At 48.7% G+C, this 25445-nt stretch overlaps 3 protein-coding genes across 3 annotated transcripts in view; all 3 read left to right on the top strand.

Moving 5' to 3' along the window:
• Positions 1-573, top strand: part of LOC135809976 (espin-like) — a 5209-nt gene extending 4636 nt beyond the window's left edge. Inside the window, exon 6 of the mRNA XM_065323428.1 lies at positions 1-573. This exon is cut by the window's left edge and continues 183 nt beyond it. Coding sequence (XP_065179500.1) covers positions 1-573 — 573 coding nt within the window.
• A 208-nt stretch (positions 574-781) lies between these two features.
• Positions 782-1480, top strand: LOC135810571 (phosphatidylglycerol--prolipoprotein diacylglyceryl transferase-like). The gene has a single exon (XM_065324064.1). It carries the CDS (start codon positions 782-784, stop codon positions 1478-1480), a length of 699 nt encoding a protein of 232 aa, XP_065180136.1.
• LOC135809975 (uncharacterized) lies at positions 1479-24299 on the top strand. The gene is made up of 30 exons (XM_065323427.1): positions 1479-5810; positions 6775-6846; positions 7608-7670; positions 7868-7945; positions 9017-9069; positions 9689-9767; positions 10054-10225; positions 10578-10698; positions 11064-11244; positions 11467-11667; positions 12046-12273; positions 12636-12707; positions 13036-13140; positions 13769-13855; positions 14903-14967; positions 15728-15821; positions 16101-16235; positions 16593-16658; positions 16916-17044; positions 17480-17557; positions 17792-18941; positions 19211-19345; positions 19676-19788; positions 19962-19985; positions 20873-21035; positions 21439-21560; positions 21695-21856; positions 22133-22249; positions 22474-22569; positions 23488-24299. The coding sequence occupies exons 1-30, from the start codon at positions 1641-1643 to the stop codon at positions 23605-23607; spliced, it is 8451 nt and encodes a 2816-aa protein (XP_065179499.1). The 5' UTR covers positions 1479-1640; the 3' UTR covers positions 23608-24299.
• Positions 24300-25445: the final 1146 nt, after the last annotated feature.

Here is a 25445-nt window from a genome sequence, read left to right as displayed (position 1 = left end):
GACGATGCTGCTACCGACATGGCATCGGACGGCGCCCGCGTGTTCAGTGATACGGATGACGATGAGCTGGATGATTCCAATAGCAGACAGCGTAAGAAGTCCATTGCTGGCTTCTTCACGCAAATGAAGAAACGGCTCAGCACCTCATCGCTCGTCGACCCATCGGCGAAAGCCAGTGAACCACCCACACCCACCGATGATGGCAAAGATGCCGAGAGGAAGCGACGCCGATTCAAAATGCCCAAGCTGAAGAAGCTCTGGAGATCTCAGACCAGTTTGGATAAGGCAGCGACAGCAGCATCAGCAGCCGCAGAGCAGCCGCCTCTCTCACCGTCATCGAATGTCCACTCGCCTGGCTTGGACATGGTGGCCGAGGACGGCACTATGCTGCCCGAGGATACACCCAACACGACTGTGGTCTCGGACACGGAGCTGGAGAAGCTGGCAGGCGCTGATGCTCTGGAAAATGCCACACCAGACCTGCCACGCCACACCAGACCTGCCACGGCGGACTGCACCCAAGTTGACCGAGGAGGAAAAGGCGGAGCGGAAGAGAAAGGAACTCGAGGATAGACTGGCTGATGAGGAAAGACTACGGCAAGAGCTGGATCAAGTCCACGTAAAGACTGAACAGGCTGATGATGATAAAGAAGTCTGGGAGCCACTGCCACCAGGCTTCTTGGAGAATCTCAGGAAGAGAAACGAGGAGGAGGCGAAGAAAGTAGTCCCCGCTGTGCCGGAGTATGTTGACAATGATGATGATGACCCACTGCTGGCTGCCATGGCAGAGGCTTTGGAGAACAACACGGCGTCTTCGGCGTTTGCTGCTCCCGACGACGACGAGCTGGAATTGAATGAAATGGTGAACGAGAGCGTGCAGCAAGAAGAAGCAAAGGTTTCAGCTGCTGTGCAGAGTACTACACCCCATAAAGATGGCAGTCCTGCCGCCGCCGCTGCAGTCGATGATGACACGGATATCGTGACTGAAGACAATCAGCCCGAGGAGACACTGAAAGAGGATATTCAGACAGTGATAGCGGCAATACCCGTGGAAGCAGCCGCTCAGCATGAAGATGTCGAGGTAGCCGAGTCAGCAGAAACGGAGGCCGCTCAGCCTGAAGAAGCACGTCAGTCTGTGGAAGCAGTTGAGCCTGAAGAAATTAAGGCAACGCAACCTGAAACAGCTGAAGAAACTCAGCCTGAAGAATCTGAAACACCTCAGCCCGAGGAAGCTGAAGCAAGTCGGCCTGAAGAAGTTACGACAGCTCAACCTGATGATGTCAAGACAGCTCAACCTGATGGTGTTGAGACAGCTCAGTCGGAAGTGATCGAGGCAACTCAGCCTGGAGAAGCAAAGGCACCAGATAGTGACACTGTTGATAATACAGCAGAGCCAGACACCTCAGCAGCCAGTGCCGAAGGTGATGAGGAGACAGTGCCACAATCTGACGTGCATGCTGCAACCGACGATGAGAGCTGAGCAGGCAGAAGGCAAGGAGGTTGATGAAGATCACGTGGAACAGCCTGATGTAATATCCCAACCTGCCACCACTGAACCTGAGCAGGTACCTACTGCAGACGATTCTGAATCTCTGGAAACTGAGCAGACGGAGGGTGCAGAGGAAGCAAAGTTGGTCGAAATGGCATTCGCACCGGATGAAGTTAGTATTGCTGAATCAACACGTGACACAACTGATGATCAGCCACCAGAGAAAATGGACTCTACAGATCAAGATCACAAGTCCACAGATGACAGCAGTGAGCAGCTGGTTAGTGAGGACGCAGCACAAACAGCCGTAACAGAAACACTCGCCACAGATCCTACCGAGCAAGTAGCAGTTGTTTCAATTAGCGACGCGGGGTCCGAAAATGATACTCCAATGCCAACGGACGACACTAGGGATAGTGCAGAAGAGCCAGCTGTGTCTAATGACTTGGACGATGAACCTGCATCCGGTACCGCAGACACAGCGTACAATGCTGAGAATAGTGCCGTTGATGTAGGTCCAGACCCGATCACGGATGGAACATCCACACCAGAGATAGAGGCGACGGAAGTCATGCCACAACCTGACCAGGCAGAGGAACAGGTTACAAATAGCCATCCGGAAATGGAAACAAATGTACAGAGTGAGCCGGCACAGGCTTCTGACGAAGTGGAGAGCGCGGAAGCAGCCATGTTGGCAGAGCCCATGCTGACAGAGCCCATCCAGACCAACGATGCTGATCTAGCGGGTATGGAACACTCGCTTGCATCTCAGGCTTCCCAGCCATCTGATTTCGACGATGCACTAGGTGGCGAATCTGCTCGGTCCACCTCGAGGCGCAGAGGGCGGCGGCCCAAATCCAAGAAGATCGACGAGGATCCATTCGGTGGCAGCTATCTGGAGAGCATGAGCGATGTGGTTCTCGATAACACAGCATCGTCCCAAGTTGATGTTCGTGTGAGCTCACCACTGGTGTCGCCTATTAGTGAGCAGGTTGACGTTGCCACCTCGGCGATGGAGGATGAGCAGCCAGCAGCTGCACAGCAAGCTACCGTTGATGATGTGGTGCAGACAACATCAGACACCATTGCAGAGCCTCTCAATACTACTACCATGGATGAGCATGTAGGTGAATCTGAGAGCAGCATTCCCACGCACGAGGAGCCGAGTGTGCCAGCAGATGCAGCTGAACCAACGCCAGCCAGTCCTGTGGAAGATGATCCGACATCGATTGATCCTCAGCCAGAGGAGACTCTGGTTGAAGAGCATACCACAGAAGAGCCATCCATCACGGTGGAAGAGCAGGCGCCCTCTGATTCAGTGGATGAAGAGCAGCAGTCTGTTGAAGTAGCTCCTGACTCTAATGAGCCAGCGCCAAGTCAGGATGTTGAGACTGAAGAGTGCACAGATGCTGGCACAGTCACTGCAGCTGATGCCGACACTACCAGTACCACTGCTGCAGCTGTAACTGATGATGCTACCAGCGAGTCTCCTAGTGATGCTATTGCTGATGCTGCCACAGATACTACTAGTGACACCGATGGTACCAACACTGATGCTGCTGCTGCTGGTGATGATGATGATGACGATGCTGCAGCTGCTGATGGTGATGATGCTGCTGCTACTGCTGATGTTGCTGCTACTGCTGATGTTGCTGCTGCTGCTGATGCTGCTGCTACTACTACTGCTGATGTTGATGATGATGCAGTTGCTGGCGATGATATGGATGCTGCTAGTGATGCTGTTGCTGAAGCTGTATCTGACCAGCCAGATGGTACAGCCGCCAGTGCTCCTATGGTGGTGGTTGACGATGATGGAGAGCCAGTGGAGTGCATTGAAATGACTGAAATCGGTGCTCCGCCAGATCTGCTGAAGGAACCAGAGCTTGCTGAACCGACAGTCAAGGAGTCCGATCTAGCCCGGTCACTGGCCAGAGATTTTAAACCCAGTGACATGGAGCTAGAGGGCGACACCAGTTTTGCAGTCAAGCCAGAGCTGACAGTTGCCACCACACAAGAGACCAATACGGAGGATAGCGAGACTGCTCAGCCGGAAAGTTCAGAAGCAGAAGCAACAACTGCAACCGAACCAGCGCTGGAAGAAGTCAAGCCTTCACTGGCCGAAGGCGGTGGTGCTGAAATGATTACAGCCAAACCAATTGTAAGCGAGACCATTGCTGACGAGACACCAGCACCAGCAACACCTGCGTGCGACGATACGGAAATCACAGAAGCTACGAGTAACGACAGCACCAGCATGGAACTTGTCGAGCCATCCAGTGTTCAGCTGGCTGAGGATGATAGTCAGATGCCTGAAGGTGAAGACCCTATCTGTAGTGCATCCGCTGAGGCTGCCTCTACTGGTGACGCCACTGAAGATCAACCAGCAGATGTGCCCAGTTCATGTATACAGCAGCAGAGTGTTGAGATTGAGCAAGTGGAAGAGACGCAGGTGGCAGACGAACAGCCAGAGACGCAGGCGGCAGATGAAGAGCCAGAGGAAGCACTCAGTACCGAGGAAGCAGCACCTGCGGAGCCTGTTGCGCCCATGGCCGAGCAAGTGCCAGACGTTGAAAGCACGCCAGTAACTCCGAGCGTGGAGAGGGCAATCAATAACGACGAACAACCCAGCATCGATGAAATGACTGAAGAGGCAGTACCTGCTAGTGGCAGTGCACCTGAAGAGTCCAAAACGGAAGTGCCGGCCATGGCTAACATTCCTCCGCCGCCAGCAGCTGCACCCGTGTTCGACATTGAGATTGAAGGTGAGCAGCCCAGTGGCAATGTTTCTGGAGAGGAGCCACCTGAGGAGAGCGAAGCTGAGTCTATGATTGTACACGATGTCCCAGCGGCCCCGCTAGACATACCGATCAGTAGAAGAGATGCTCCGAAAGCTCCGCCACCGGTCATGGTGGAAGAGGAGGAGGAAGATGATGATGACGATGTGGTCAGTGCTCTTGGACCTAGCATTGCCGTGTCTGTCTCCAAACCAGAAGAACCTGCAAGGTCTGTACCAAGGTCTCTGTCACTCGAAGAGATGCTTCAGAAGAGCAGCAAAGAAGAGCAGGGCTTCTCAGCAGCGACGGGTCCCGCAAGCCCAGTGTTGTCCGAGGGTGGTGGTGGTGGTGATGACAGCGCTGGCCACCGCACTGCCAGTATTAACCGTCACAGTAGTGTTGCAACGCCCGAAGACCTGGATAACATCCTGGCGCTCGTTAACCAGCAAACGGCTGCACAGCTCGAACAGCAGGCAATGGCTGAAGCCCGGGGAGCAGCCGGAGACATTGGGGATGACGAGTATGAGGACGATGACGACGATGAGGGTGTATTCCACACTGAGGAAGCACACGCAGAGCCGCCAGCAGAGCCAGCGGCAGAACCGGAACCGATCGAAGATAAGCCCGCGTCAGAGGTTAGTGGCACAACACCAGGAGAGGAAGTGATAGTAGGATCAGCTGAAGCAGCAGCACCAGCAGAGGAAGCGACAGTGGGATCAGCTGAAGCAGCAGCACCAGCAGTGTCACCCGCCTTGCCCCAAGATGAACCAAGTGCCATTACAGAGAAAGAGAAACTGGAGCTTGAAGCCAGACGCATTTTGGAAGAGCACAAGAAGAAGAGAGGTGATGCCAAGCTTACAAAGAAGGAGCAAAAGGAACGTGAGAAACAGGAGAAGAAGGAGAGAGAGCTGGCAAAGAAGGAAGCAAAAAGCAAGGAGAAGAGCCCAGGGAAACCCAAGAAGGGAATTATCAGTGGTTTGTTTGGCCGGGGTAAGAAAAAATCAACCTCCGGTAAGGAAGCACCGCTTGTAATAGAGAATGAAAATGCAATTGATGGAAAGAAGAAAGCAGCAGCAGCAGCAGCAGCAGAAAATACCGAGGAAGCAGCAGCTGCAGCATCATCAGCTCCTCCAGATCCTGCCAGTCCGCCAGCCACTGCATCAGCTACTGCAGCAGTAGATGAAGTGGGTGGAGTAGATTTGGCGGAAGACGTTTCGTCGCCAACACTACCCGATCTGAAGGAGGCAAAGAATGCCGAGGAACATCCTGAGGGCGATGAAGAGGAAGAGGGAGAGCAGGAAGACGACTTTCTCGGTGCTCTGCCTGCATCCGCAACGTCTGGTCGGAAAAGTTCAAAGCGAGATCGCTTCATGGCGGCCGATGAGAAATACATGGAACGAGTCCAGGAGGCGGTGCAGCATCGGCTGAATCGAGTCAAGGCTATAGCATCAGCACTAACCGCAGCGCCTGTCCGCAAGCAGGAGGATGTGCGAGAGGTGTTCAGGAATGCAGGTCAGGAGGCAGGCCTTGAGATGTGGAGATTGAAGGTAAGGCCATGCTGTATGATAAAAAGAGTCGTAGTTGAGTGTGTTCTGATGATCGCGTAGTGCACGACACTCGGAGTAAAAACACTTATTTCATCCTCTTTTTCTTGTTGGAGTCGTAATTCCATCAAAACCACTGTACACTGTGCCGAATACACTACAGCCACTACAGTCACTTTGGTATTGAGACTATTGACTGTAGAAAATGCCATCATCTTGGCTCTAAATTTCGAAGTATTTCAGGGCAGAGTCCCGTGGGGTACTACTGATTTCAGATTTGTATTTGTACTTATTCAACATTTCCTGGCTCGTCAAACGACAAATGAATGTGAAATGAAGGGTGATGACTCTGAGTTTGTACTGTATCGGACTTGAAACAATTTCAGCAAAGGTATCATCCACCTCACCCATGCATGTCTTGCGGCTTGCAGACCAGGCACATTGCAGATCAGGCACATTGCAGATCACAGTGGAACTTACTCGGTACTTACTGTGATAATAAAAATTTCAAAAATACTCTTGCTTAGTACGGAGACATTGTCCAGAGCATGGGTGTATTGATTCCACCGACGTATGTTGGGATAAGAAGTTCTTTGGATACTAGGAAGACAGTTTCCTGTTGCCCAAGGGATACGTTTTATCAAAGTCCCACTCCACTGTACACACACTTACTGTGACTATGATACCTTGATGCACTGTCAACCCATCCCTGAGATTTTCATATACAAGGCTATGATTTGAAAGCGACTAGAACAGGATGTTGAGCTGTTTCACTCATACTTCAGTTATCCGGGCACCGAAGTTGCGGGCACTTCCGAGTCTACCGGGCACCCTTTTGGGTGCGTTTTAGTGGAAATATTACTACACTTGTGTTGCTTTTAGTGGAAATAGTGACATCACATGCAAGTGTGGACATTTGTTGATTTTTGTTTCTTACCTTTTCTCCACATCTTCCATGTATAACCAGGGAAAGGAAGTACTGAGGGTCACAGAGAACTTCCACCGTCTTACTCCAATCGATGCTGTACTGTATCTGCGGGTAAGTCAGCTGGTGGAGAAATGATACATTGACAAACTGTTTCGTGTCGTTGTGCCTCCGCGGGTGTCCCATCAGGGATTATGTACCAGTAAAACCAAGTAGACCACTCCGGTTCTTGAGACTGAAACCTGTGCAGATCGTACTCTGAGTAGTGAGTACCAACTGTTGGTGGACACGCATAGATATCTTGCAGTAACTGGATAGCCAGGCAACTGTACTGAGCCATAAAACTGGCCTACACACTGGGCCAAATCTCGTATCCTGCCGTTGAAAACTGTTCATGAACTCACAAAGATAATTATTCTGTTTCTTGGTGACCAGCGAACAGTAAAAAAACCCAATGACTGGTTTAAATGCGAAATCTCTTATCCTGCTGTTGAATGATAGCTGACCTGAGACTTCGACTCGAGATAACAAATCTTTGGTGAATTCCTAGATTGCCCCAAAGGCAAAGTAGATCTGCCGAAAGACCTAGAGCCGCTCTTCTTAAGGTGTGCTAGGCTAAGGGAATCATGTGCTTGTGTGCATGTGTGTGTGTGTGTGTGTGTGTGTGTGTGTGTGTGTGTGTGTGTGTGTGTGCGTGTGTGTGTGTGCGTGTGTGTGTGTGTGTGTGTGTGTGTCACTGTGTGTGTATGTGTGTGTGTGCTTGTGTGTGTGTGTGTGTGTGTGTGTATGCATGTGTGTGTACGTGTGTGTGTACGTGTGTGTGTGTGTGTGTGTGTGCGTGCATGCGTGTGTGTGTGTTTCTGCTGAATGTGCAGACAAAGCCTGCAGTCGGTGCCACGTACACCATTCACGTATGGACGGGCCTGGGAACGAGTGAGGTAGGACATCCTATGTTGCTTCTCGTCTGGTCTGACCTAAGAGGTTTAGAGGGTCAAACCAAAATCCCGTGGAACAGGTATACTGATGAATCTCAGCTCACTCACGTGAAAATGAATTTGTTGAGAAGTGGTGGTCACATCCATAATCTTCTCGAAAGGCCTCCTGTGATTCGTATGTCCTTTCCCATTCTTTGCAGTCGTTCATCCCGTCTCTTGTCAGCATGGCACACGAACTGGAAGCATCTCTTCCAGGACTGTCTGTCATTCACAAAGAGGTCAGTGATTTTGAACAATCGTTCAAATTGCGACTAATTTTTAGTAACATGTCTTAACCCTTTGCCGGCAAGTGCATTTTGTATATGAAATCCATAACATTGAGAAGGATGCCAATAACTCGCAACGAGGGCACATTTTGTATGTGCAAGTTATGTTTTCTTGGAAGTCTGGTACTACTTCTTGACCATGGAAAAATTTATTTTCACATACCACACACATACGCTACTAAATTGGCACCTATACGTCTAAACACGGAAATTGTACATGGTGCAAATCGTCAGATTCCGACATTGACATGATACTGCCAAAACAAGTCGACTTCGGAGCGGAAACGAACGCCATAGCCATCAGAGACTTCAGTGGCCGTGCCTCGCTCGCAATTCAGAGCAGCATCGCCCCAGAATCGCTGTCCGATGGCTCCGTAAGGTCGTGCGCAAGTCGCGCTGCGCTGCCGTCAATCAGGTACGTAGAAAGTCGATGGCCTAAAATTCCGTCTGTCGTCGGTCCCAGAGCGAAGGTCTGCTAGGTCCTCGTCGGAGAAGTCATCTGAGGACGAAAGGAATTCACTGCGCAAGAGGAAATGCATCTGACGACGTTTTGACGGAGGCAGACGGCATTGTCGGCGCGCGTGTATTTCCGTAGGTTTTCGATCGCGCAGTTCTCAATGAAATCAAATGGGACACGCGTAGATCTCTTCAGCTACGGATAGGATCATACCTAGGCTCTGTGAGGGCCACGGGAAATCCCCGTGGGCTGATGCTTCCTGTCATACCAGGCATGGATTTAGTATGCATGTTGAATGCGTCGTTTACGACGCATTCAAGTATGGGGCTGCCGGTAAAGTGTTAAGTTACAGTATGATCCAGGATGCTATGTGCTCGCACTGCACCATGCTATGTGCTCGCACTGCACTGTCCGTCAGTTCTACCAAGTACATAACTATACATTGCTGACTATTTCTGCTGCTGACGTGGCCAGAATGTCATGCATATGCTGGTGTTATGCACTAATGTCTTGTTCGGAACGCATTCCGAGCATTGATGTTGGTGTACTGTATGCTATGTGCTCAGACCCAGTTCCACGAGTCACCGCTGTTCCTGTCCTACTTCAAGGAAGGCCTAAGGTGAGTTCTTCAGTGGTTCATGTCACTATAGAGTCTTGGCTGGCATCTTCAAAGGAAAGCAGTAATCCCGCATGGTGGGGGTTGACTGCAGCATGGAGTGACTGAGCATTCCTCTTGTGGGCGTTCTTTCTAGTCCTGGTATGATTATGGGGGGGGGGGGCATAGCCAAGGGTCCATGTCAAAGAAAAAACAGGACTATAGGTACTGTTTTGTTGAGCGGTGGCCACGTATACAGACTATTGGTGGAAGGACAATGTCACAGTGGCCACGTATACTCACTGTTGGTGGAAGGACAATGTGACAGTGGCCATGTATGTAGACTGTTGGTGGAAGGACAATGTGATGGTGCACACTTATTAGAAAGTTATTACCACCCAGAACCGATTTTCCATCTTTGACCACTTTGGCGGGTCTGACCTACTCACCTCCCACCGCTTTAGAAGCTGCATCTGCTCCTTGATCCTTGGGGATGGTGAGTGTTCCTACAGATGCGGAAAACACAGCATCTAGCCGAGTCTCGAGCGAACCGTGATTTTTTTTACCAACCTGCCTCAATGTCTGTAATGGTGATTTGCTCTTCCGTTCCATGTACCTGTGTGGTTGCATGCGATGACTACAGAGTACAGAGAGCGGTAGCTGCCAAGGACAAGCGCCGTCTCCTGCACATCCAAGGTGTTCATCATATCGCTGTCAATGAGGTAAGGATTGCCGGCTCAGTCAAGGCAAATTCAGGCGAGTGCCAATGGACTAAACAAGTTTGTGATTTTGCTTGGATGACTGGCAACTCCACCATAGCTTGACTCTTGGTGGTGATGGTGAATTTTCTTTAAACGTTCCCTTTTCGTGCTCTCAAACTGATGAGCTATTGTAGAGGATGTGGTTTGTGTCTGTCCTTGAAATTCAACACCAAGATGGTTTCCATCGTGGCTCATGCTTTCCTTTACATGTGTATACACGTGTCACGGCATGCTTGCTTGCTTGCAGGTTGAGGTAACCTACAAATCTCTAAACAAAGGAGACGCGTTCATTCTGGAAACGAAGAAGAAGATCTTCGTCTGGCTGGGCTCGGCCAGTATCGACAAGCAGAAACTCAGAGCTCTACGTTTGGCCGATGAGATTGCCGAGGAGCGTGGTGGCCTCCCAGTCAGAACTGTCCGTAAGTTTCTATTTTTGTTGGACAAGCTATGTTGCTAAATCCTTGCTAAATGCTCTGTGCCACAAACACAGAGCCATAAACACAAGTTAGCAATGGCACTCGGCTGAATTACGCTGTAACTCGTCTGTTGCATGAGGATTGGCGGATAGTCATGAAAATGCGAGTTACAGCTTAATTCCGCCTAGTTCCATTGCGAACTTGTGTATCTTTGTTGGACGTGTTAATGGTGTTGTTGTTCTTGGCGTTGTTACCTTTCCTCCGCCACTGCACACATGCTATTCCTTTGAGGCGACCCCTAAATTGCATGTTGACATTTGAAATGGAATTTCCGCCTTCTGCCCGGCCTGTCTAGGCGAAGACTCCGACAATGCAGCATTCTGGCTTGGAATCGGCTCCAGAGGTCAGATTCGACCAGCCATGGGAAAAGGCATTCACAAAGTTGATCGCAAAAAGCAGAAGGTTCGTCTCTACAGGTAAGCGAGTCCACTGTGTGGTCTGCCGCTGTGCTGTGAGCAGTGAATTCAAACCACGGTCAGAGCGGATGGTTAAATGAGATGTTTGATCATATATTTGTTTCAGATTGGTCAAAGTCTGAGAGCATTGAGTGATATCCATTGGAGCAGTTGAAATTGATCTCCCTCCTCCTCCTCGTCTTCCTCCTCGTCCTCCTCGTCCTCCCCCCCCCCCACACCCACCCACACATGTGCATGCAAATCCTGATGTGTTACACAATGCTGCTGCCTGAGTGTGCTCAGAGCACTTGCTTGTATGTGGCATTAATGGCGTTTGCCTGTAAATGCGGCAACCACTAACTTATTGTGTTTCTGTGCCACTGCAGATTGGTCGGCTCTGGTGATAAGGGCAAGCTGAAGGTGACGGAAGAGAAAGCAAGGCCACTGCATCGCAGCATGCTGGCATCCGACAGCTGTGTCATTCTGGACACCGACTTTGGAATATTTGTCTGGGTTGGCTCCGCGGTGGGTCATCGCGAAGTCAGGAATTCGTTCAAGCGAGCCGCTGTGAGTTACATGGCATGCTATTATAGTCTTGCATGTGAATGAAATACACACGAGAAAGTTTCAAGTGCCACATGCATCGAAAGTCTGTTTTTGGACATCATTCATATATCAAATCTTCCCAATACACGAGTGTGTTGTACCTTTATGCGTGTGTGTGTGTGTGTGTGTGTGTGTGTGTGTGTGTGTGTGTGTGTGTGTGTGTGTTGTTATGTATATTTATAGATATTCATCCACATGAAAGGCTATCCGCCTTGGGCTCCTGTCATTCGTATCAGCGAGCATGGTGAGATCGCCCAGTTCAAGCAGCACTTTCAGAACTGGCCAGAGGTGGATGCATCTATGGTAGCTAGCAAGGCTGGTCTTCCAGCGGAGATTGTGGTGGAGCCAACGTCAATGATCGACCGCGGGATTGGCCAAGTGAAGGTCAGTCCAAGAGAATCTGAATTCTTTGTTTTTGCCTTCCCATCTCCCTGCACTCACTCTCAGGTCTCTTTTGTCGCAGTGATGAAAATTACAAATTCACTTGGCATCCATTGATATTGAATACATGTTGCTAACTACCTATTGTGTATACACTGCAGGGTATGACTCTCAGTACAGTAGGTGTGCTTAGAATACAGCGGTCCGTGTTCACTGGTAATTCTACTGTACTCCGTGCTTGCCCTCCTACTGTGTGTTGGAGCGTATCATAACTTAGCTACTTTCACAATGTGTGTGTGTGTGTGTGTGTGTGTGTGTGTGTGTGTGTGTGTGTGTGTGTGTGTGTGTGTGTGTGTATGGCATGGTGTGTGTACACGACAGATCTGGACCGTGGAGAACAACAAGCGTGTTGCGGCCTCCCTGGACCAGTACGGCAAGCTACGCAGCTCGGAGAGCTACATAATCCATTACACGTACCGCACCGAGGCAATCACAAAGCATGTGGTGTACGTGTGGCATGGCCAGGATACCAGCAAGGAGAGGCGCAGTGTGGCCACTGTGCATGCTGAGCAGCAGTCCTCTGAGTACCGCAAGGAAGGAGTAGTACTGGTATGTTCATTGTCGCCTACCCCCCCCCCCCCCCGCACCGCCCCCGAATTCTAAGAAGCTTGAGAGGCGTTTTTAAAAGATTTTTGTTTCGTTGCACAGCTGTCAGGATCTCTGCCTGGTGTCTAGTTCTGGCTTTGCAGTAAACTGCATGCACTAATCTTTCTGATCAACTGTTTCTAAACTAGACTCCATCCTTGCATGGGTTCGAGCCATGATACACTTTACCCGGCATCACTGCCTAGCTCCCAAGTCAGCCAAGTTCTCTCGAAACTGGTTCCTTTCATATGTTGCTGCCAGGCATGTGCTTGTGTAGATCCGTGATTACGTGATGGCCGCTTCCAATGTCCATTGTTTTCCTACAGGCTCGCCTTAGCCAAGGCTCGGAAACCGATCACTTTCTGAGCATCTTCAAGGGGCAGCTTGTCATCTTCATGGTACGTGCCAAAACGCGGCGTTCTGCTTCAGACCACACTTCATCATTAAATTTTAGAGCAGTTGTTTGTAGACAAAGTTGCTCGGCGACTTTATGTCTATGGTACGTTCAGTTTGGCCTGTAGATCTGTAGCTTCATCTGCAGTATCCACATGTAATTTGCACGTACGTCGTGAATCAGTGGAGAGAAAGGTGACATTGAGAAGGATATCTGCCTGACTGAGTTCTACACCGGATTAAATGCCTCGTAGCTGGGCATGATAGTTCTATCTAGAAGCATTTTGTCAATGTGCCATTTTGTATACCACCCGTTTTGCTACCCGGTTATAGGCTCCTCCCAGCAAGCGGCGCGGCTCATCTGCTGCCGCTGCTGCTGCAGAGTCACGGCTATTCATGGTCAAAGGCAAACTACCACTGCGGATTGCTTCGCAACAGGTCAGTTACACTTGTGTGTGCACACAGTAGAAACACAGCTTCTCAAATGCCCTGCAGGCTACTGGCTCCTGGCAATTTCCTTACCGCCAGTAGTTTACACATGTGGCTGACTATTAGTTGTTGGTATCCAATTGACTGCATGTATTGTGTGCAGATAGATAGCTAAATTGTAGTCTGCACGTCTCATCACATAATGGCTGGTTATATCTAAGGTCGCTGCAAAACCAGCATCGGTCTCTTCCAATGTGCATGTATGTACGCATTGGTTTGAAATGCAAGCGTTGTACAAAAAAATAACAGACGAAATTTTGCCCAGGCTGGGAGAGTGCCGCTATGTTCTCATGGTATGATGCCTGTCTTCTTTCTACAAGTAGTCTAGTGATGTGGATGTGATTGGACTATGGCAAATATAACACAGTGACACCTGTCTAAGACGACCGCTCAAGGGACCTTCAAAACCTGGTCTCTGTTACCAGATGGTCTCCTTATCCAGGGTCATTTGACTGGAAATAGCGTCCCTGGGTCCTGGTTGCAATGGTCTTCTTGGACAGGTGATCGCCTTATCCGAGTGGTTGCCTTGACAGGTTGACTGTATTCTGTTCTTATAACAATTGTACTGTGCACGTAGGTTCAATGCCGGGCATCGTCCCTGACCTCTAGCCATACGTTCCTGCTTGTCACCGCCAAGCAGTCAACATTCGCCTGGGCCGGAAAGGTGAGCGTATCCTGGAACCTGTTCTCTGTTTATTGATACAGCATACTTGTCCTCTGTTTATTGATGCAGCATACTTGTAGTCCACTGCTTGTAATGTACACTGTTGGAATGTTGATATTGCCACATGCCTATTTTTGATAACATGGGGGTAAGCGGCAGTTTTTGGACTGTTCATCAATGAATGAGTGAATTTGTTTGGTCGGCTGGGAGAGTTTTTTTTTGTTTGAGTGCATGTAGTGGTGGTGGAATAAATTCATGCTGATTTTGGGCAGGATGGAGTTTGGATATACATGTCACGGCACTCTTTCGGGACATGAGAAAGTTAGTCATGATATTCGATCTGTCGCTTAACCCGAGCTCCATTAGAATGACTTGACTCGGGCATCAGACATGAGTCGGTCTGGTATTGTAACTATGATTGTGCAATATCTGCAACATTTATATCCAGTCTTTACCCGAACATTGCCATGCTGGTACAAAGGGCTTGTTGGAGACGCCCAAGTCACGCTGAACTGAGTCTCTACACAGGTTTGTGTTAGAACAAACCTGCAGCAGGCCCGTCGCATCGACTTTGGAGGTGGGGTGGCCATGGAAGGGGGGTCCTCCCCCGGGAAAATTTCAAAAATTGAAGCCAATTGCAAGCATTTCCAGGTATTTGATGCCATTTCAGTGTACGGTAACTACAATGAAAGTCTTTTTGATTCTGCAACAAACGAAGAAGACGCTACGATCGGGGACAAACATTACCCTCCCCGGGAAAAAATTCAAAAATTGAAGCCAATTGCAAGCATTTCCAGGCATTTGGTGCCATTTCAGTGTAACTGCAATGAAAGACTTTTTTCTGCAACAAACCACGATCGGGGACAAGGATTTGTCACGTTTGCGCTAAGCTGCGATCATGCATTGCAATATTGTGCTTTGTTGTAATGTGTTCAAAAAAAAAAAAAAAAAAAAAAACTGCCGAAAAAGTGGGGCGGCTGAGGCCGCCCCAGGCTGTGACGGCCTTGTGCAGAGCTCCATCCATTGCTTCTTCGTGTGCATGTATAGGGCTCGTCTCAGGCAGAACGTCGCGCTGCTGTGGGAATTGCACGTGTTGTGGGACAGAAGGGCAAGTAAGTGCCTTGTATAGGATGTGAACGACAACTCTCTGTCTCTCTCTGTCTCTGCGTCTGTCTGTCTGTCTGTCTGTCTGTCTTTCTCTCTTTCCATCTGTCTGTCTGTCTGTCTCTGCACCTATCCGTCTGTCTCTGCATCTGTCTCTCTATCTCCCACCCTTTCTTCCCCTCCCATTGTCTGGGTTATTCCGTGCTGGCTTGCTGGGAATAACTGGAATTGTTTACAGAGCGTGAATAGAATCCACACCGGGAGTACATTTTCCACTGCCTTTCCCTAGATGACTTTATGCAGTCCATCCGTGGCTGACAGTTACATTATATTCACTTCCCCATATTTCTTCACTTTGAAGACATTTTTTGCGTAGGCATGGCGTGTTTTTGAAGCTGTGCATCATTTCGTGCTCAATCAAGTGATATGAAGTCAGGTAGATGTCCTTTCCTATATTGATGGTTGATCCTTGAAGGGTGGTGGCGTTCCTACGGATGCGGAAAGCCCGGCTTCCAGCCGAGTCTCACGCGAACCGTGAAAAAAAAATATTGATGGTATTTCAGGGGCGTCACATGGCAGTGGGGATTGGTACGCCCAGGGGTCCGGAGGTGCCCTCCTGGGGGGGGGGGGGGAGGGAATCTGATTTTCGGCCAACAGCGCTCTATAGGTGCTCTGGGCGGACCATCCTGGATGGAAAGTGATACGACCACGGTCGTAGTGGTCGTACCGTGTGTGACGCCCCTGTATTTACTCCACCGATCCATGCAGGGAGCCTCAGCGTATCCTGGAAGGAGAAGAGACCCAGCTATTCTGGCATTCTCTTGGAGGTCGCTCATCGTACAACACCGATGTTCAGTTGGAGGTGGGTATTACCTGTGCGGCACATCACACCACCATGTTTGGTTGGATCTGCTTAACAGCAAGACTTTGTGTTCGTTGTGAGTGGATGTATAATGTGTTTGAAGACCAATTGGTGCATATCATCAACTTTCAAAGACCAGCTCATGATTGTGAGTATCCTTCTAACTACTGTAGATCTGCTGTTACAACCCATACTCTAATTGATCCTGCTCATCCCTGTACACTTACGTAGACGTACTGAATTCTGTATGGTTTGATGTGTGTACTGTATGCCGTGTAGGCTCTGTGCCACCCGCCACCCCGCCTGTTCATTTGCTGCGTTGTCGGTGGTCGCTTGACGACCGAGGAGATCTTCCACTTTGTCCAGGCTGACCTGTTTGAGCAGGACATCATGCTACTTGACACATCAGCACAGGTCTGTCACAGTGGTTGTCTTGTGCTCTGATCGGATGTTGTAGGGAAAACACATCAGCAGTTCCATGCATTGGCCACATCGATCATTGATCTATTTTTTTCTATGTATCGGATACTCTCATTCTGGGGTTGGATTCACCCTCACGTCACCGGATTGCACATAATTAGGTAGAATGTATCATGAAGGCAATAAAAATACAAATAGATAGTGGGCAATACGATGTCCCACTATCAAGTTGTCGCAAGGTCTTACTAGGATCCGGACTGCAATTGTGAAGATCCTCGGGAAAATAAATGTATGGATCAAGCTGATCATGCATGCATTGTGCGTGTGTGCTCTCTTTGATTTCTGCTGAAGATATTCATGTGGGTCGGAGAGAAGGCTGAAGTCAAGGATGTGACTTCTGTCTTGAAGATGGGAACGGTAGGTGCTCTATCCCGTCCATTATCTGATCACCTCTCTTCCCCCCCCCCCTCTCTCCTCTCTCTCTCTCTCTCTCTCTCTCACTCACACACACACACACACACACACACACACACACACACACACACACACACACACACACACACACACATACTGCGCTTTATAGGACATCGTAAATCGAGAAGCAGGCATTCCTGTGCTTGCTCAAAGGTAGATGTTTCATGTGTACGTGTGTGGTTATTGCTCTTGTTACTCAGGACTATTTGGAAACAGACCAGCAGGGCAGAAACCCGGACTCCGTTCCCATCAACATTGTCTATCAGAAACAAGAACCCATTCCATTCAGCAGCCACTTCCAGGCCTGGAATCAGCACTTCTGGGATGAGGTAGGAAAACATCACAGGACGGACATTTGAGGCAGTCAAGTCTCTTGATGCATACTAGTATGTTAATACGAATGCTCAGCAAGTTTCATGCACAGCGCTATGTTTGGCCTTGACGTTCACAGACTCTGTGCATGAGCTAAAGGCAATCCACTACCCACTGGGAGTCATTGGAGTACCGATAAACATGTTACTGTTAAGAAATGCAGGAAATTGTGTGGGAATAAATGTTCCGCAAGTTGCAAGCTCAAAAGTCGAAACAGCAATGACAATGCAAGGGACATTGTACGGGATCTTGAAGGGCGCATGCCCGCGTGACTCGCGCATGCGTGCAGGTCGGACCAGCTCGCTGGGCTGGCTGCTAACTTGCATTAGCATGCTAACGCTCATTTATATTTGAGACTCATTGTATCACTCTTGTGCATCTCTCTGTTACAGGCACCTCCAACCGTCGAGACTGTTGAGGCTGCAGTGACAGGGAAGCGAGCAAGCATACTCTCCACAGACACACCAGATGTAAGCAGCGGTAGTGCTCTGTGCTTGATTCTGACAAATAATTTCTGGGTGGCAATACCTTGTTTTGTTCTGCGAGCTACTAAATTGACATTGTTGTCAAAACTGGAGCTTTGCCTATTTCTTTCTATGAATTGATTTTGATGGATTCTACAACTCTGAATAAAATGTCACGTGATTTTAGGGCAGGCAGTTTTCAGTACTGTTAACTGTTTTCACTTCTGGCTTTCCTTGCAGTTATCTGGCATTGTCAGTTTGGAAAGCTCTGGCGTGTTCAGTAGCAGCGCCTCTCCCGAGCCGCCGCTTGAGACCCAGCTGGAGGAAACGCCGTCGGCTGTGAATCTTGCACAGCAGGAGGAGTATGTACCCAGCGCCATGGCTGCCACTGAGGAGCTGCCACGACCATCGACCGGCAGTGCAAGCGAGCTGGTTACTGATGGGCCGGTAGCTTCTCCGCCCGATTCACCGCCTGCAGCTACAGAGGAGGCTGTGTTTGAAGAGGTCGAAGAGCAGCCCAATCCGGCCATTGATCAAGCACCAACTGACACTGCCAATGTATCCAACCCTGCTGAAAACACCGAAGAGAAACCGCAGGCTGAGAAGACTGTAGAAGTCACACCACAACCAAGTAATGTTCCGTCCGCTGAGCCACATGCTGAGGAAACCATTGCAGTAGAAGATACTGAAAAGGCAAGCAGTGCTGTCGAAGAAAACTCTCAATTACCGCCGGATGCTGATGTTGAGACCAGTCCATCTAGCCCGTCGGTAGACCCTGACGGCGCGGACACTGTTACCAGCGAGGACGAGCCTGTTCCGTTCAACGTCCTGCAGACGCACATCGATTCCCAGGCAGCATCACTGCAGGACATTCCCTCAGCAGTCAATGAACAACAGGCACTGTCACCACCATCTTCTGATCAGAGAGATGTCATTAACACTTCTGCTGAACCTGCTTCTAACTCTGGTGAAAACAACGGACAAGAAACCGAGTCAGCCCGTGTTGAAGAAGCTGCAGTCAATGCAGGGGACAGTACTCAATCTCTCACACCGCCAGCAGAAAGCGTCGACACTTCCGAGGTAGCAGCTGGCAATGATGCCCCATCGACTGTTGAAAAGCCGGTGGAAGCAGTGGCGAAGAAACATCAGCGGGCAAACAGTGACGAGGACAGTTTCCCAATGCCGGATCTGGGCACTCTTGATCACTTAGCCGCAGCGAAACCCATCGACACACAGAGCGCACCAAGCACAATGGCCAGAAAGAACTCCACCATTGAAGAACTGATGGACAGCAGCGGCATGATTGGCACCGACCTTGATTCAATCATCGACTGCCTGACTACATCATCTATTAACCTACTGGATGCTGAGAAGAGGATTGATGGAGATGGTAAGTCGGTTAGCTTCCAGGTTTTGCTCTTCTGTATTTTGACACGTGATGTAAGCTTGATGCCGTCAAAATCCTGAATGTCGTGCATATTGAGTAGATCGTGAAATGACCAGGTTACTCCGTAGAAGATGATGCTACAAACGGTGGGTTTGGGATTCGACCTTTTTTGCATATGTGTGTGCGCGCGCGCATGTGTGTGTGTGTGTGTGTGTGTGTGTGTGTGTGTACACGTGCTTGCATTCATGCATGTGCACGGTGATAATATCCAGATGGAGCTGACATCGATTTGGAGTCGATGGTGACAGAACTCGACAGTGTGCTGGAGAGCAGCGGTCTTGCTCCACTGGAGGTGCGCCTGAGTGGGCGCAGGAACGTGCGCATTGCTCGCTCACCAAGTGATGCAGGTACTAGTATGGCCGCAATGCTTGCCTTAGCCCAGTAGTACCATTGCTCCCCTCTCATCTGTTGTCCCGTCAGTGAAGAAAGGCACTCTTACACTGATCACACACTCGTACCAACTAGTAGTTTGCTTCAAGTGTAGTGCTGTTTTCACTGTTACTGTTTGATTTTCAAGCTTGCAAAATCATGTAATCCGCCCGACCACGCGATTGCTGTGAGCAGAACAACCAGACCACTCACGCTGGCCCCAGTGTCATTGTTTCCACAGTGGGTTTCATAGCAGATGTTTGCACAATAGTGATGCTGTCCTATTGCGCGGTGCGTTGTACTTGCAGCTGCTCCTCCATCACGTCTTCTTGAGCTACGGGGTGGTGAAGCGCAGGTGCAGAGGTCATCCAGCACTCAGGGCGATGGAAAGCCACAGAAGAAGAAGCGATTGTCAAAGCAGGTGAGTGCCAGGCTGGACCTGCTTCATACCAACTCACTTTTTTAGCCGGCGGTATGTGCTGAAATGGCTGATTTCCGTGATCGTGGTTCAAAATGCGTTGATTGTTGCCAATGTGTACCGTTCCTGTATAGTGATAGCTTTGGTTGCTCTTGTCCATGTCTTGTTCTGTTCAGCACACTCTGGAAGGCCCTGAAGTGGTAAGTGCATGGCCGAACGTACGGTAGCAGAATGTATTTTAAAGCTACTGTACGATGCACAATACTAAGTCTTGTACAATGTACAATTACATTACATTACGTGACATAGTATTCTGTCATAATTGTCCTGAAGGTGCAGGAGACTTCGAGTGCATTGTTTTGCTGTGTTTTTTCCCCTTTTCAACCACACCTTGTGTAATGTTCTTAGGTGTTCATCATGGAATGTTTGTTGCATTCCTGCCTAATTCATTATGTGTCAGGCCCATGAACTGTTAAAAGCACAGCAGGACATATACTTTCATGAAATCTTCTCCTAGCGTGCTTTGGGCAAGCTGTACACACACACACACACACACACACACACACACACACACACACACACACACACACACACACACACACACACACACACTACTACTACTACTACTACTACTACTACTACTACTACTACTACTACTACTACTATGTACAGCTACCCTATTGGGCCACGCCGCTCCCAGAAGCGGGAGACAACGACAAGAAGAGAGAAGAGAAGAGAGAGAAATCGCAAAGTCAACAGTATTGGCACACACACACACACACACACACACACACACACACACACACACACACACACACACACACACACTGCTCCATAGTTAGGTCTGTACTGCACGCCTACACTGTAGTTATGTTCAAGTGTTTACACAAGAATGAGAGGAAGAAGCTGTGTTGCACCTCCGCGTTTCACGTAGTCATGATCATCAGGCAATTGATGGCTCCAAAACGGGCAGCCTGAACATAACAGGAAGAAAGGTGAGAATATAAGAGGAAGCAAGTTCTTATTTGTACAGTTCAGACGCAAGAAAACACTCCATGACTCCTGGTTGTTACGTTTCACCACCCAGGAAAGAATTCCTATCTACCGGGACGATGTGGAAATGCCATTCGACATTGCAGTGAAGCCGAGTACCACAGCACAGCACGTGGTCTTCAAGATGGTGGAGAAGACACGCTCCAAGCTGCAGATGACCCTCTGCTTGGTGGAGGTCATCGATTCCTTACATATTGGTAAGTCAGACTCACGCAAAGTCTTGCGCCATGTTGCTATTATATGATACACAAGGAATCTAATGGATACGACCCCTTAGTACCAGGCGATGAATATCTTGGAGTTGAGGGAAATGGAATCTCTTGGATATGGTAAGCGGGAAACTCATTTTGGTTAGCCTGTGAGGCAATACCAAAATACCCGACTCTCAAATTCACAACAGGGAAAGGAAAGTTCTTCACAACAGAGGAATGGAAATGGTCCGTTTTCGATGCTTGGCTTTTCATTGCGCTCAGTCCAAACTTAGAGTATCAGAAGGCATACTTGTGATCATCTGTTTCCGATTAGCATTGCTCGGGCAAGACCGTTCTTTCATAGAGCATTCTCCTGTTGGTGCTGTTTGCTTTGTGCCATTCCGAACAGAGCGTCGTTTGGAAGATCATGAGCTAGTTCTGGATGTAAGAGCAAACTGGCCGGAAGGCAGTGACAACAAGCTGGTCTTCAAGAACGCCTCCACTAAATATGCCCTATGGGAACGGCCGCAGGTGAGCGAGGACACAATGCATGCAAGAAATTACTCAACACTGAAGCTGATTCGCATTGACCGCATCAAGCACTCTCTTAGATCCAATGTATTGACATCTGCTTTATCTTTGGTTTCTGCTTTCCTTCCCGACAGCTTCCTCATGCTGTTCTTGATGCCATCTGTGATGACAACGAGGTACCTGTTATCGAAGGCATCCTCAGTGAGAAGCCGCCATCGAAGAAGAGCTGGAGAAAGCGATATTACCAGCTCGAGCACTTGGGTATTCTGGCGAACTGCAGCTCCAATGAAAAGATGGTAAGAATGATTGCGATGGGATCTCGTGTCGCCTTTCAGCTTTAAAATCACATGAAAGACTCAATAGAATCGGAAGGAGAGCCGGTGATTAATTTATAGTAAAGAAAAGGACCAAGGAACTACAAGTTACGCTATAATGACTCAATCTCAAGAAAAACCCAATCTGGCTATTAATGTGTCGTGGTGACTTCGCAATGAAAAGTCAAAGTGGCTGCTAACCAGATGAAAGATGATATGGTATGATGTGGTCGTGTGATTCTTCTCTGCGTGCTGTAGCTGACGAAGAAAGAGTCGATGGAGATGGTGGCAATGTTTACCGACCATGACATCTACACGCCATTCGGCAATGACAAGCTGAATGTAGGGCCATCACAGTTTGTCATCGCGCTCAAGGTAAGAACAGTGGTGCTGAAATGGCGTACTGTATAGCGGATATCCAGCTATAATTTATAGGGATGAAATGTGTACATACGTTAGTTCTTTCATGACCTCTGACATATCATGCAGAACCGATGTAGTGCGTCATTTAAGAGTGTGAAATGTTTCATGCATTATTGCTGGCACTTCCACCAGAGCTATGTACATGAATTCAATGATCTTTGCTTGCTCTGTAACAGCCCCACAAGACGGATGATCGAAATGATGTCAAGATGCTGAGTGCCAGCAATGCTGAGGAGTTTGTTCACTGGATTGCGGCCATGCGTCTGATGAAGGTAATCATGACTGATCAAATCAACGCGATCTCTTTGTGTGCACTCAGTTATTGATGAGGTGAACGGTTTGACTACACTTGAAGGGGGGGGGGGGGGGGCTATGTAGGGCTGTCTGTTCACAGAGGAACTCTCTGACAGTTGGTGTAGTGCCATGAACCTCGGAGTAACGGCTAGTATCTATCTCCTGTTCTAGCTGTGATATGGGGCGTATCTGCCACTGGGTATGGAGTACTTCTGTCACTAGTGAGACATCTCATTGTGTCTCACTGTCTATCAATTTTCCAGCAGTAAAGAATCGGATGCATGTCCTTCCGCTTTAGACCAGGTAGTCAGTAGTCTACAGTTGATCTACTTTGCTGTCTACTGCCAAATCCAAAGGAGAGGAAAGAAGGAGAAGGAAAGAAAGGAGAAGGAATGGATGGACTAGGAAAAAGGAACACCCTTTCCCCCTGATCCAGGTCATATAATAGGAGTCACATTATATGAATTGGCTTATGTTCGAAATCTCCACTCTCTATTACAATGAATAGTTCTGAAAAGCTAAATAAATGAGGGATTTATAGAAAAGAAAAAAAAAGGACTAAGGAACTACAAGTTCCGAGTCCAAACGAGGGATTGTTTTGCCTAAAAAAATAGTAATAAAAAGATTCTTGAAGGGCTCTTCTATGATAGTGTCTGCCAAGGGAGTCTGCCAATTTTGTAAGAAGTTCCCTTAGAACACACCGGCCATGGCTGCTCTCATCATCATCTTCACGATGTCCTAGAGGAAAATCCTGCATAGGCCACACAGTGCGTTTGAATTATTTCCAGTCAAAGCCACATGAATTATTGTCCGCACTGTTCCCATTTTCTTTCAAAGTCCTCTATGCCATTCACATTGTCAAGTCCATCCGCCTTGCACATTCTGTTTTCTTGCAGTATGGTGCACAGCTGCGTACCAACTACCAGGCTGTTCGCAATCAGTTCATCGCCATGGCCAAAATGAAGAAGCAGCTATCGCGTCAGGGCCTGTATGGCGTGAAGCCAGCACGGCATTGAACCCAACGCCACATCTAGCTTGCTGTACAGTGTGCCATGCCATTGGTCTCATTGCCACTTGCCATTGACTCTAGTGCCCATTCTCAGGCGGCTGTGTTGATTATCTATCAGATGAAATCTGTATTCAGTGACTTACATTGCCCTTTTTAGGTAGTGTCGATCATCGATCTGATGAAAATCGCATTGATCATGCTGTTCTTTGCATGCAATACAAGCAAAGTATTTTGAGACCCATGCCTTTCTATGTAGCCATTCCGAAGTATGTACAATAGTAATGTATTTAGTAGTGCATGCACTCGCATGCATGTATTCAGCTTTGACCTGGAGCTGCGCTTGCCAACTGCGCAGCGTCTATTACATTCTTGCAAACTGGAGTAGTAAACCATGATTTGGCCATTGTTGTAACAATGTTCACATGACTTCCTTGTAAACGTACATGCAATGCCCTATAATTATGTTGTTCGAAACATGCATGTGCTTATCGATCATGATGGCTTCTAGTTTTCTTCCCATGTAGATCTACACTTGTATGATTGACTTCACACTGCAGCGTGTGTAGCGCCCATGTACATTTATATACAATACCGTGCATGTTCGATCACTAGTGTGTTCTGACTTTTTTCTCATTTCAATGAACCTACAAGTATATGTGGCCTTGACTGAAACTTGGGCATTCAACTCGAACAACTACATTATACATGTACCTACATTTCCCCTGCTTGTGTGTGTGTGTGTGTGTGTGTGTGTGTGTGTGTGTGTGTGTGTGTGTGTGTGTGTGTGTGTGTGTGTGTGTGTCCCATATGGTGCAGTGGTATGTGCAGCGATTTCCAATCGATAGGTTGCGGGTTCGATTCCCGACGATTATGGTCACACACGTCTTTCTTCTCTTTCTCAGACTCTTCCTGACTTTTCTTTCATTCTCCTGGGTGGTTACCAACAGCCAGTGCATGCCGGAGTATGTGGTGTGATGTGTGTGCGGGAAAAAAAAGAAAAGACCAAAAATAGGGATTCACTCCTCAGAAGAAATGGTGCAATCCCAGCACAAGTTTCTATGGCTTCTGCCGTAGCATTGCTATCATCGCCTCTGGCGATGGGCGTCAAAAGGTCAAAAGGTGTGTGTGTGTGTGTGTGCGCGCGCGCGCGTGCGTGTGTGTGTCAGTGCGTGCGTGCATGTGTGTGTGTGTGTGCAAGGGGACACGTGACCGTAATGGCAGTGTTTACGAGGACCAGTACCAGGTGTGTGTGTGTGTGTGTGTGTGTGTGTGTGTGTGTGTGTGTGTGTGTGTGTGTGTGTGTGTGTGTGTGTGTGTGTGTGTGTGAGTGTGTGCATGTGCACGTGCACGCTTGGCATCTCTAAGCCCCCCCCCAGCTGGATTCGCACAGGCGGTTAGTTAATACGGAGGATTAGCAAGACGAAATTCGCGTTCGCGTTCGCAAACATTTTTCAGTTAGGGACCATCGCAAAAGTTCGCAGAAGCCCCTGAAACGAAGAGCATACGTTTGGGGGGGAGGGAGTCGTGTCGAAAATCGCAAACCGGGCTTCAATTCAAAAAAGTATTGACGACATGTAGGAGCTGATATAGATTAGCATGCCATCACAGCCGGCGTAGATCGCTTGTCAGGACGCGTAGTCATGCGCGTGTCGCGTAGCTGGCTGCCTGTACACTGTGTGTAGTCTAGTACCAAGAGTCCATAAAACGCGTGGTTTATGGACTCTTGCTAGTACTAGCACTAGTACTAGCAGGGGTTCATAGGCCGATGATATGATAGGGTTTATGAACCCCTGCTGTGTAGTATAATTATTATAATAATTATTATGTGTGCAGCATCCAAGTGAA

Source organism: Sycon ciliatum, chromosome 2 (assembly GCF_964019385.1).
Source record: "Sycon ciliatum chromosome 2, ocSycCili1.1, whole genome shotgun sequence".
Classification (NCBI taxonomy): Eukaryota; Metazoa; Porifera; class Calcarea; order Leucosolenida; family Sycettidae; genus Sycon; species Sycon ciliatum.
Note: the sequence above shows the minus strand (reverse complement) of the source record. Positions and strands in the feature narration are given on the sequence as shown.